This window comes from Argopecten irradians, unplaced genomic scaffold, assembly GCF_041381155.1.
Source record: "Argopecten irradians isolate NY unplaced genomic scaffold, Ai_NY scaffold_0305, whole genome shotgun sequence".
NCBI classification, from domain to species: Eukaryota; Metazoa; Mollusca; class Bivalvia; order Pectinida; family Pectinidae; genus Argopecten; species Argopecten irradians.
This window is the reverse complement of record NW_027187772.1, coordinates 21,328-34,248: the sequence shown is the minus strand read 5'-3', so window position 1 is coordinate 34,248 and position 12,921 is coordinate 21,328. Positions and strand designations below refer to the sequence as shown.

The window sequence follows — 12,921 nt, the reverse complement described above, 5'->3', positions numbered from 1 at the left end:
TTGATTGTTTAAGTTTTTAATCATAAAACTTAATATATTCAGTATAATCACCACAAACCACTTAATGTTCTTCATAAACGGCGTACTTTGCTATGATATGTTGTTGATCTGGAATTCCAAATTCTGTAAGAAGGAGCTTATCTGGGAAATATAAGTTGTCAGGCGGGAAATAATACCAAGGTCGGTGTTATTGGTGCCAACAAGTTCATTGGTAATGCTAAAATAACAAAAATATAAAAACGTATTACAGGACAGTTAACATCGATATAAGACGCTGAATAGCACAAAGAAACATATGGTGATAGTAAATTACTAAACATCACAAAATAAAACGCTAAATACAATATCAAAATACTGAACACAAAAAACATGCATAGTAAAGCGCTAAACGTCACATAAAAACGTTAGCATCACAGTGAACCATTACACATCACGATCACAGTGAAACAATAAACATAACAATCGAAGTGAAACGTTGAACATCACATTCACAGTGAAACGCTAAACATCACAACCACAGTAAAACGTCGAACATCACAATCACAGTGAAACATTGAACATCACAATCACAGTGAAACGTCGAACATCACAATAACAGTAAAACGTCGAACATCACAATAACAGTGAAACGTTGAACATCACATTCACAGTGAAACGTCGAACATTACAATAACAGTGAAACGTTGAACATCACATTCACAGTGAAACGTCGAACATCACAATCACAGTGAAACGTTGAACATCACAATCACAGTGAAACTTTGAACACCACAATCACAGTAAAACGTTGAACATCACAATAACAGTAAAACGTCGAACATCACAATAAACAGTAAAACGTCGAACATCACAATCACAGTGAAACGTTGAACATCACAATCACAGTGAAACGTCGAACATCACAATAACAGTAAACGTTAAACATCACAATAACAGTGAAACGTTGAACATCACAATTACAGTAAACGTTGAACATCACAATAAAAGTAAAACGTTAAACATCACAATAACAGTAAAACGTTAAACATCACAAACACAGTGAAACGTTAAACATCACAATCACAGTAAAACGTCGAACATCACAATAACAGTAAAACGTTGAACATCACAATAACAGTAAAACGTTAAACATCACAATAACAGTAAAACGTTAAACATCACAAACACAGTGAAACGTTGAACATCACAATCACAGTAAAACGTTGAACATCACAATAACAGTAAAACGTTGAACATCACAATCACAGTGAAACGTTGAACATCACAATCACAGTAAAACGTTGAACATCACAATCACAGTAAAACGTTGAACATCACAATCACAGTAAAACGTCAAACATCACAATCACAGTAAAACGTCAAACATCACAATCACAGTAAAATGTCAAACATCACAATCACAGTAAAACGTCGAACATCACAATAACAGTAAAACGTCGAACATCACAATCACAGTAAAACGTCAAACATCACAATCACAGTAAAACGTCGAACATCACAATCACAGTAAAACGTCGAACATCACAATCACAGTAAAACGTCAAACATCACAATCACAGTAAAACGTCGAACATCACAATCACAATAAAACGTCAAACATCACAATAACAGTAAAACGTCGAACATCACAATCACAGTAAAACGTCAAACATCACAATAACAGTAAAACGTCGAACATCACAATCACAGTAAAACGTCGAACATCACAATAACAGTAAAACGTCAAACATCACAATCACAGTAAAACGTCGAACATCACAATCACAGTAAAACGTCGAACATCACAATCACAGTAAAACGTCAAACATCACAATCACAGTAAAACGTCGAACATCACAATCACAGTAAAACGTCGAACATCACAATCACAGTAAAACGTCAAACATCACAATCACAGTAAAACGTCGAACATCACAATCACAGTAAAACGTCAAAACATCACAATCACAGTAAAACGTCGAACATCACAATCACAGTAAAAACGTCGAACATCACAATCACAGTAAAACGTCGAACATCACAATCACAGTAAAACGTCGAACATCACAATCACAGTAAAACGTCGAACATCACAATAACAGTAAAACGTTGAACATCACAATCACAGTAAAACGTCGAACATCACAACCACAGTGAAACGTCGAAAATTACAATAACGAAATGATTGTAACGAAATTTGGCCATAAACATCCTTGGGGGAAGAGGAGCAGAACTTGTATAAATTTTGGCTCTGACCACCTGGGGGTAGGAGGGGTGGGGCCCAATAGGAGAATCAATGGTTAAATATTCAAATTCATTCAGAAAAGAAACAATGAGCTTTTATTCAGAACATTACTTGGCATTACAAACCATGTGAGCGATACAGGCCCTCTGTGCCTCTTGTTTATTGAATTTTACCTGATCAGTGAATTAAGTTGCCGGTGCCCTATGCCGAGGATGTCTGTGTAGTTGTAATATGGGGTTCGACCTAAAAACGTCACATTAAATTAATGATACAATACCATAAATCGATAAGATATTGATACTATGTATAAAGTAACACAAAAACGATAAAATTCTGAAAAAAATACGACGACTTCGGAATGCTTATTTATATTTAGATGTTTTTAAAATTAACATATACTGAACGCCAAAAAACTTTTAAAAACTATATATTTTTGTTGAATGAATTGTTCACTCGAAAACTGTATTTAACACATCAAGTAACAGTATTGTGCATAACATGGTGACATTTCATAAAAACAAAAACAAAAGATTTTGGTTTATGACGTTTTATATCTTCCATAGTTTTACCCTGTGATTACCAACATTGCAGAGTGTGCACGGAATCACGTGAAAATTGGTATACGGGTAGTCGATATAGTGCGTAACAGAAGGCTACTCAAATTGTGCATGGTTTCAAGATGGCTCGGCTGTCAATGGCGAGCAATTGGGATGTTGGAGACAGGTAATATGCGACTGTCAGAGAACTGGTCGCCCGCGCGCGTAACGACGGCAACACAAGATTGGTACATACAGGTCAGTCACGCCCGATGTCGTTTTGAGCCAGCAACCGCTACAGCTAGGGCAACAAATGGTACGCATAATCGACCAGTCAGTGCCCACACAGTACGACTATGACGTCATCTTTCCTGAGTCGGATTGAGAGCCAGACGTTCGTACACAGGCCCAATCTTAACCCAACATCATCGCCAGCAACGTCAATGAGATGCCTTGGCCATCTTTGAGTCCGGATCTCAACCCCATTGAGCATCTCTGGGACAAGCTGGGCGTCGTGTATGGGCAGCCGATCAACGTCGCTCAGCTGGAAGCTGCTCTGCACCATGAATGGCGTTGGATGTCCCATGCCATCATTAGATGCGTTGCAGTCTAAGAGACGTACCACAGCCGTACAACAATTGAGGACACACGAAATATTGAACGTTTATATGGTCTGTGTGACATCTCAACAGTGTCTGATGTAGCTGTGAAAACTAAAAATGAACCCTATTCACTTTAAAAGTTCATGACGTCATCATACTGAGGTTGATTTAAATATGTGATGTGTAAAATAATCCCAAAGAGATCAAATATGGTTTCCATAATGATTTCCCCAAACAAAATAAAAATCAAACATTTGAGATTAAACCCAAAATGTGTAGGTTTGTTTTGGCGTTCAGTATATATATTTCAAATTATCCACTTTTATATAATGATATAATTATAATTGAGAAGAGATAATATTTATTTTAAAAGGGAGAATGAGTTTTTTGTTTATTTTTTCTTTACTTTGATCTCTTCTGTTACCTGTGGTGTTGGACGGGGGTGGTAGGAGGTATAGTTGTGGTGGGAGAAGCTAGTCCAAATATACGTGCAGCTAGAGTACTGGCATCGGCTAACTCACTGGCAGCTGGGAATACATAGAGCAGTATAACAAAGTTTTAACGAACCTCTATATTTTACTTATTCCTGCATTAATATATAAATATAAATAAACTTCCATTTATTTTGAATCGATTGCGAAACAAGTTATACAATTTAATAGAATTTATGCAAATCACTCTCCATCGCTCGGATGTAAGCACACGAGGGGTCTTGGAGTGGGAGAAAACTGGAGTGCTGGAGAAAACCCACGTGATCGGGCAGGTGACCCCTGACCTTTTTAACGTCCGCCCGTACCCCGGCCGGCTTGGTGAAAGGGAGTGGCTTAACCACTACGCCACTCCAACATGCACTGGGAAGATAACTTTTAACCTTCCCTTTTACGTTTTGAGCACTCTTTATACCTTTATAGATAGAATGAATATACGTACCCGGCCTGCTATACCTTTCGGCCGGGTACAAATTGGTCCCTATGTGTCGTAGTGGAGCGTTGCCTCCGAAAATCACTCGGGCACAGTTTTCTTTACTTTTTCGTAGGTTTCCAATTATTTTATGCGTATACATGCATTTACATATAAAACAAACATAACTATACCATTCTTAATATCTACCGTACCACTCACATGACGCCATATTCACAATTCCTGGATTTACCGTAAAAATCTGAACCTTCATATGTATTACGTAAAAAATAATGCCTCGGTAGGAATTTGATAATCTATGTGATTCAGTTTAAAGAGACAATTCACTCAGGCTAATTCTTTACATAACCAAGAAGCAAAATATGGCATAAATGTATTGTTCTACATTTCTTATGAAACATATAACATAAAATATTGACAAATTCCACGTCATAGTTTAGTATTTTAATCAATATCGTTGAAATATCAAATCGTTGATCAATACGATTAAGCAGGTACAATACGGACGCTGTACCCATACCCAAGCCAAAGTCACGCACGTTAAACAAATAAGCTACATAACCACTGAGAAGGTGATAAAATGATTTTTAGGCAAGACAATTCACCTAATAAGGTAAACACACTACTATCAGAGCGATTTGAGCAGTTCTAGACAAAAGTTGCATTACTCTAAGAGCAAGGGATAGGGTTCGGCATACAAGAAGTTCGACCACAATGTGTAATGGCGGAAATCGAGCTAGTTTGAACATCTACACACATGTCACAACCATGGGCTTTTCAGGCATATCACAGTAAAAACCGACTGATCTAATTTCCATTAGAACTTGTTTTTTCCGATATATGTACAAATTTTAATGTTCTCTTAGACTGAATTGCCCCTTTAATTGCCTAAGTAAGTAAGCGATATCGAACAAGTAAGATGAAATGCAAATAATCGTTTTATAACGGTTTGCATAATCATTACTTTGCTCCATTAGCAGTAATAGGCACAAATTGTAGCTCTGAAGACGACACCATTTTCTGTCTAAAAGTCTTTTGAGCTACAATATTGCAGCTATTTTATAGATAGACCTGTTCAGTTTGGCTCGACATCCCATTAACAGCTAGGGTCTTATATGGACGTGCCAGATGTAGAATGTGACTGAAAGTCGAAATACCCGCAGAAAACCACCGACATCGGTCAATTCCTGGCATCTGCCTCTGCCCCCGAATAGGTATCAAACTCGCAACCCGGAGGTGGAACGCTTGTGATAATATATCCGGATACCTAACCACTCACACTTCACACAGTATGCTTGGATAATGGCCCAGTCTATTAATAGGACGGTAATTAATAATTAATCAACCCATATCACTTACAGAGAGCGTCCCTTATCATGTGAGGAGGCTGCGTGATGTCATTTGCTCTTAAGGCTTCTTCGTATAACTTCGTATTGTTCATCACATCTGTAGCGTATTCTAAAATGACCCCTTCTAGTTCTCTGATCATCAGGTCCATTTGAGGGTCATCCATGTCCAGTGGCCGAGTTAGACCGTTTTCAGGGAGCCTCAACAGAAGGTCAATGTCACCCACAACATGCGCTGATATGTAACCGATCTCGAGCATCTTAAAATAACTGCAAATTAAAGTCGCGTGTAAAATATCAGTTTAAGCCTGTATAACAATTAAGAGGCCCTACGGACGCTGTAATGAGTTCTATTAACCCAATTGACTTAATATTTAGTTTTAGTAACTACATTTGCAGTTGACCTTTTGACCCCGAATTCAATCCTCGCCTTTTTTACCTCCTAGCCTAAGTGTTTCAGACGAATATAAGAGTTCTATGGCATGCCCATGATTATACAAAACGTTTGTTGTATTTCTGTTGATTTTTCTGTATTGAAATTACCTATATCAAGTAAGCGAAAATGCTGTTGGGCTTGCATTGAAAACTACTTAAACTTTTGTGGAGAAGTGCAATGTTCTGTAACTCGCAATATTTTTTTCGTGCGACAAATACCAGCTCCTCCCCCTAAAAAAACAACAAACTTGTACAAGCAGTCCAAAAGTTGAGTAAATTAGCAATTCCTTCCCTCTCGTCAAAAGGACCCGCCCCGTGTATAAAAAGCTTAAACATACGTGGTCTCTCACTGCAGTGTATTATGCAAAGGGAGATAACCCTTATAGTACATTCTGCACAGGAGAACAAGTTAAACAGTGCCTAAGGGTTATTTAAAGTGAACAGTCGGGCAAGGATGGCTAAAGTCGGTAAAAATGGTGTGAATGTATCCAGTATAATTTCTTATGAAATAGAAAAATAAAATCTCTCGCCAAAATCTGTCTGCGTACGAAGAAATTAATTTAAAGTATAGGAATCCTAAAACGTCCTCCCGGCTGACTATGTCTGTGGTTACATTTACACGCAGCCTCGCTTTCAATGCTTTCAACTTTCCTTTACTTTAATGGTCAGAACTGGGAAACGTAAGCAGAACTTGGCCGTCGTATTAATATGTGAGAACTTTTGGAAGGTCAATGAACGCATTTTGACTGGTTTTCTTTGCCCGACTATTCATTTTAATAAAAACCATAAATATATGACTTTATAATTTTATGCTGTAAATACAATGTATAAAAACAATTGCTTGTGTCAACTGTCACTAATTATCATATTTATATATTACAATAAAATATGTGTAAATAAAAATAGAACAAATTCTCAGTTCCTAATTATTTCAAACAGGTGTACAACATTATACTTACTGATCAGCAAACTGGCCAGCCACAGCTTCATGGATATGGAGAATGTCGGAAGCTGTGCTGCACGATGTCAGTTGTGGAAACCCTTGGAAAATGTTCCTTAGAACAGTTTCCATTGCATCCGTCACCTCAGGGACAGCTAGATGACTATTAGAATCCAAAGCTGTGCGCATTTCAATTCTGACGAAGTGCAAGACCCAGTCTAAATCTGAATAAAATTAACATGGACATTTTACAAATCATTGAAATGAAAGCAAGCCGAACGAAAATGTTTGTTTCAGGAATTTTTATGTCTGATGCAAAATATATATTCAGGCTAATTTTTCATAATTGCAATACCAACCACGTCCTCAGTCTAACGATTTATTAGCGAGATAAATCCTTTGAGTCTGATTCTAGACCTGGAAGAAGAAGGAGAAGAAGAAGAGAACAATGGCCTGCATGCATGGATGGTTAATTTTTTTTGTACTTCGGGTTTAACCTGTTCCGGTTCTGCTCTCCACAGTAAATATATTTAACTAATGAAAATACATTAACAGGAGCAATTTAACATTTGTTTTTAAAAATATTAATAATAACAGTTTTGGAAATCATAAGCTTTGGAATACCAAGTCAAAATATCCACCAAGCGAAAGATGAGCACAAGGAATCATGACGTCACATCAAGTCAACAAATGGCGCGAAATCATAGGATTGCATACGCGGCACCCCAGGTCTGTGACGCTGCATGGACACAGAAAATCAACGTCCAAATCAGAATACTGATTTCTGTGTATTTTAAAGTTTTATTATGCTTGACAATCATTATTTACCTATACTAATAGGTCTACTTTAAAATACGTCATTTTAAATTATGTCTTCTACAAATGTACTTGAAATAGAAAAGACAATAAAGAAGGAGAGCTTCGCTCATCCCATGACGTGCATGATTCATATTATTGATGAGTACGTACAACGAAACTCCAAACGCTGAATAATGTTGATGATATCGTTGAAAACATTTCCATGCACATCATGTACGATTTGTACACCCAACGGAATCATATCCGGTCTGGACGGGAAGTGACTTATCATTATTCGGACAATTCTCCCCAGCATGGACCTATCGTTTGGAGCGGTCATTTCGTCTAGCTGTTTTTTCATCGCATCTGTAATATGAATAAAATGCAATATGATGCTTGTGTCTAGAATAGAACATGATTAAAACGCAAAATTATAGACTTAAATGTATACAAAATCTAGAATATCAGGGTTATTTTTTTAATTTTTTTTTTTTTAATTTTTATTTTGTTTTTTATCACATTGAGCGGTCTTTTGATAGGGTGTATACATATGCTGAATTTTAAATGCCACCCATTCATGAAAATCCGGTATATTTGAGCCATCATTTACTTCTTAGTCCTTTAATATGGTGTAATCCCGGAATCGGAAATGTCGAAATTAAAAGTTTGAAGATTTTCTTGATCTCTTAACATGGGGCGGATATAACGACAGTAATATTAAGCCGAGGAACGGGCATGTAATAAATGCCTTGGGACTTTTTTTTTGACTGTTTTAAAGTGAATAAAGTGAATAGTCGGGCAAAGAGAACCAGTCTAAATGCGTTCATTGGCCTTCCAAAAGTTCTCACATATTAATACGACGGTCAAGTTCTGCTAAGTTTCCCAGTTCTGACCATTAAAGTAAAGAAAAGTTGAAAGCATTGAAAGCGAGGCTGCGTGGAAAAATAACCACGGACATAGTGAGCCGGGAGGACGTTTTAGAATTTCTATACTTTAAATTAATTTCTTCGTACGCAGACAGATTTTGACGAGAGATTTATTTTTCCATTTCATAAGAAATTATACTGGATACATTCACACCATTTTTACCAACTTCAGCCATCCTTGCCCGACTGTTCACTTTAAATGAAGTATATACTTACATATAAAAACTCTTTGGTACATTGTGACTGTACAATTCACTTGATTGTCAAGAAATACCTGCATCATAAATGAACGTAAATAAGAAACTTGATTGTTCAGGAATACCTCCATCATAAATGAGAAACTACTGGTATTTTATCCACTCCCATTCACCTCTTCTATCTCTCTCTCTCTCTCTCTCTCTCTCTCTCTATCTATCTCCATATCTCTCTCTGTTGAGCATAAATGTGTTCCATTAGGTAATCTATGCTATTTTTCCTCGAAGTGTAATAAGCAAAAACGGATTATAAGGAATACCTGTGCTATGTCACTGACGAGCACGTCCAAAGCGACATCAGTGTTTTCGACAAGACGAGAGACAATAACTGATCTTCGTAATATGGGTCGGAACACTGTTTGGGAAATCTGAAATGAATCTTAAAACGGGAAAATGTTAGTAAATTAATTACCATTGCTACACGTAACACACAGGGATCTGAGAATTAGTTACAGTTTATATAATTATGGACCCACCAGGGTGCCCTTAGACCATTTTAGGCGTGTTAGGGGTCCAGATCAAAAATCAGTAAAAATCATGCTGTACATAGTTCATAATTATATAAACTGTAACTAATTGTCAGATGCCTGTGACGTAATGATTCATCGACTGTTATGCAGGTAAGATTCTTTTTACTGTTATTCTGTCTGACGCAGTGATAGCCAACTAACGGCGGTAATTAGGATGACGGCTGGAAATACGACCCGCGTTTTAAAATTTAACATATATTTTATTTTCAATTTATTGTTCAGAAGGTGATGACAAGTGTAGTATAAATAATAAGCTAGTAAAGTTTGTGACTCTTACAAAAATTTGGATAGCTCGTTGATATTTACCTACTGCATACGCTATGTCCGGAAACCCAGACATGTAGCGGTCCATAAGTCCTTCCAGTATGGGACACTCGACCCAGTGTTGGGATGAAGACAGCGGCGAATCGGTGGGCGTGTGCAATTTTCTGATGTCTTTTTCAGAAGGCGAGGTGGAGACGTTTCCTGCAATGGATTCGGTAGGTTTGGGGAGTACTTCTTCAGTGGAAGTGGTAGGTAAAGGAACTTTCTCTTTGATGAACTTTACGACAGAGGGCGCTTTAGTTTCCTCAATAGGGGTAACTGATGTTAGAGTTTTTCTTTCGTCGTTGGTGTCTGTAGGTGCGATAACTCTCTCTGTAATAGATTTGACAACAGAGGGAGCTTTAGTGTCCTCAATGAGATCTGTTGGAGATGGAACTCTCTGTTGAATGGAGGTAATAACTGACAGGGGTTTCCCTTCCTTAATAGCTTCCGTAGGCGAGGGAACTCTCTCTTTGTACCGATAGCATTTTCTCTTCCTCAATGGCTTCTGTAGGCGATGGAACTCTAGTGTTAATAGATTTGACCACTGAATGGGCTTTCCCTTCTAGAATTGCACTCACTGTATCAAGCAGGCGAGAGTAGTGATGGTTCCTAAATAAGCTTTGTATCTTCATTGACACATCATCCCGTGAAATCACAGAACCGGAAATTCCTGTGGAAATGCGAGAAAGACGCTGGATTTAATCAAAGTCTATTTTGTTATACATTTTTTACATTAGTCCATATGACGTAATAAAAGTATAGTTGTAATAGGTTTGATTTAGTATACTAAACGTTTAATTAACAGCTTGGGTCATTTAAAGGCCCATTACCTTTCCGGAGCAAAATATAAAGGTTTCTTAAAAAAACATAAATAACATCAGAAAATGCGTACCGATGACCTAAAATAAGGTTACGACACCAAGCATATGCAAGATTTCCTGCGTAATATATGAAAACAGTGGAGAGTCAATTCGCTGTTTTGCCGTCTGGCGCGCGCAGTGATAGTCAACTACCGCCCAGTATTTAGGACGACGGCGGGAAACATAATACGACCCGCGTTATGAAAATAAACATCTTATTTATTTCAATCAAATCGTTCAGAAGGTGATGATAAATGTAGTATTAACGGTAAGTTAATAATTTTTAAGACTCTACAAAAATATCGATCTTGTTTTTACATTCCCATTTTAAAAATTAAAAGCCATTTCGGATAGGTAGTGGGTCTTTAAGGACGACTTCCCCTGTGTTGTATTGTGTATGTGATATTCTATAATCTCCTTGTAATAGGAAACTGTCTGTATACATTTTGTACATAAATCAGTGTAAGAACTTTTGTTGTACATTTTGGTATTGATGACCTTCTATTTCTGATGTTGTTTTTCTGTTGCCATGCACATTAAGTCAAAAGCACCAAAATACTGATCCCGAACATTTCCGCATTTTATTCCAAAATGTTCAATATATGCATGTAAATCAGGCTAGTGCCGTAGTTGTGTATTTTTGGTGGATATTTTCATCTCTCCCTACCTATGGAAAATATAACCCAAATGTACACATAATACCTGATATTATTGAAGATGAATAAAAATGGGTACCAAATCCCTAACTTCCGTTTACCCTATATTGAGTCACTTCAATGAAAGCCTTAACTTCCATTATGTGCCAGTTTTGATGGTGGAGGCTAGGAAAACCGGAGTGCTGAAAAAATAACGACCAGTATCCAATATATATCAACTGCCCCACATTAGGATTCGAACTCGCGACCAACAGGGAATGTGGTAATATGTCGCGGCCCTGAACGCCAAAGTAATACTAGATATGAGGATGAAGAAAGTTAAGTGTTTCGCAAATGAGTTCATTAAGCAAACAACAATATCAAAAAATTTTTTTGAGCTTTTGGCTGTTAGTTGTTAATTGCATGTGAATTTGTCGTCGATCGTAACTCTAGCAATTTGAGTTTTGTTATCTCGACTTTGTCACAGGAACTTGATGTCATTTGTTAAAGCTGAACAATGTAAATTAAACGACATGAATTTGAAAAAAAAATAATACTGAAATATTTTTTTTCGAAAATGTTTCTGAAACATCCCCTAGTTATGACAGTGTCATATCCAAGGAAGTGGCAGCCATTTTTCTTTTGCTCTGCTTAGTAACCTTCATCAACCCCATATACAATGTATATGGAAGTAAACACACAATCAAGTTATCATTAGTTACCCAGAACACAATTTCATAATTTGGCCAATGGCATGAATGAGATATAAGCACGTGACTCGTTTTATTACGTTTTTGTGTTTTGTACCATTTTGGGGAATATCCCCCCGGGACGTGATTTACCTCCGAAATCGAGAACCAGATTGACTAAGATTTCCCAGGGTACACATCCGTTTTTTTTACCATGGATTTTGAGTGAATAGCAATTAACAGAGTAAATTATTTCTTATAAGGATATCAGAATTGCTTTGATTTAAACATATTTTGTTGCAAAATGTGCAATGCGATTGGGCACAAGTTATACAACTTATATACAGCCCGTTCCCAAAAATAATAAAACATTCAAATTACATAGACAAGATGGCATTTACAAGAAAAGATATACTTAATATATAGAGTTGTATTTGAGACAGAGAGAGAGAGGGAGAGAGTTAGGGAAGAGCGAGAAAGAGAGAGGTGGGAGAGAATTGCTTTGATTTTGCATTAACAAAAGAATCTTCAATTATTTGCCTTTTAATCAGAATCACCAAATTTTGATACATTGACATGTGTATGAACATGAGTACATTGTAGGTGTTTCGTTGCCTTCCTTACATTATCTCTTTTCATTCTATTAATCCACTCGCCTTTCTCACGTAGGTATGGTGCGCGTGCGACGTAAGATATTGTGAGACCTCGATTTTCAGATTTTAACGTGCCTTCTGATTATGTAAACGTGTTACATAATCCAGGAACGTTTATATGTGTTCATTTGTCCACGCATGTGTAGTAAAAGTTGAATTATTATCAATAAATATCGTGAATATGATTTAAAATTGTATAAAAGCATTTAGTATCGATAATATCAGTTATGAAAGTTAGATCACCTACATATTAAGCTGCAATAATG

At 36.9% G+C, this 12,921-nt stretch overlaps 1 protein-coding gene across 1 annotated transcript; it reads right to left on the bottom strand.

The window, feature by feature from the left end:
• On the bottom strand, positions 1 to 10,486 carry LOC138312403 (uncharacterized). The gene is made up of 9 exons (XM_069253291.1): positions 9,819 to 10,486; positions 9,243 to 9,361; positions 8,945 to 9,002; positions 7,974 to 8,168; positions 7,024 to 7,228; positions 5,643 to 5,899; positions 3,787 to 3,889; positions 2,398 to 2,467; positions 1 to 217 (listed from the first exon to the last, which is right to left on the bottom strand). Exons 1-8 carry the CDS (start codon positions 9,862 to 9,864, stop codon positions 2,410 to 2,412), a joined length of 1,041 nt encoding a protein of 346 aa, XP_069109392.1. The 5' UTR covers positions 9,865 to 10,486; the 3' UTR covers positions 1 to 217; positions 2,398 to 2,409.
• Positions 10,487 to 12,921: the final 2,435 nt, after the last annotated feature.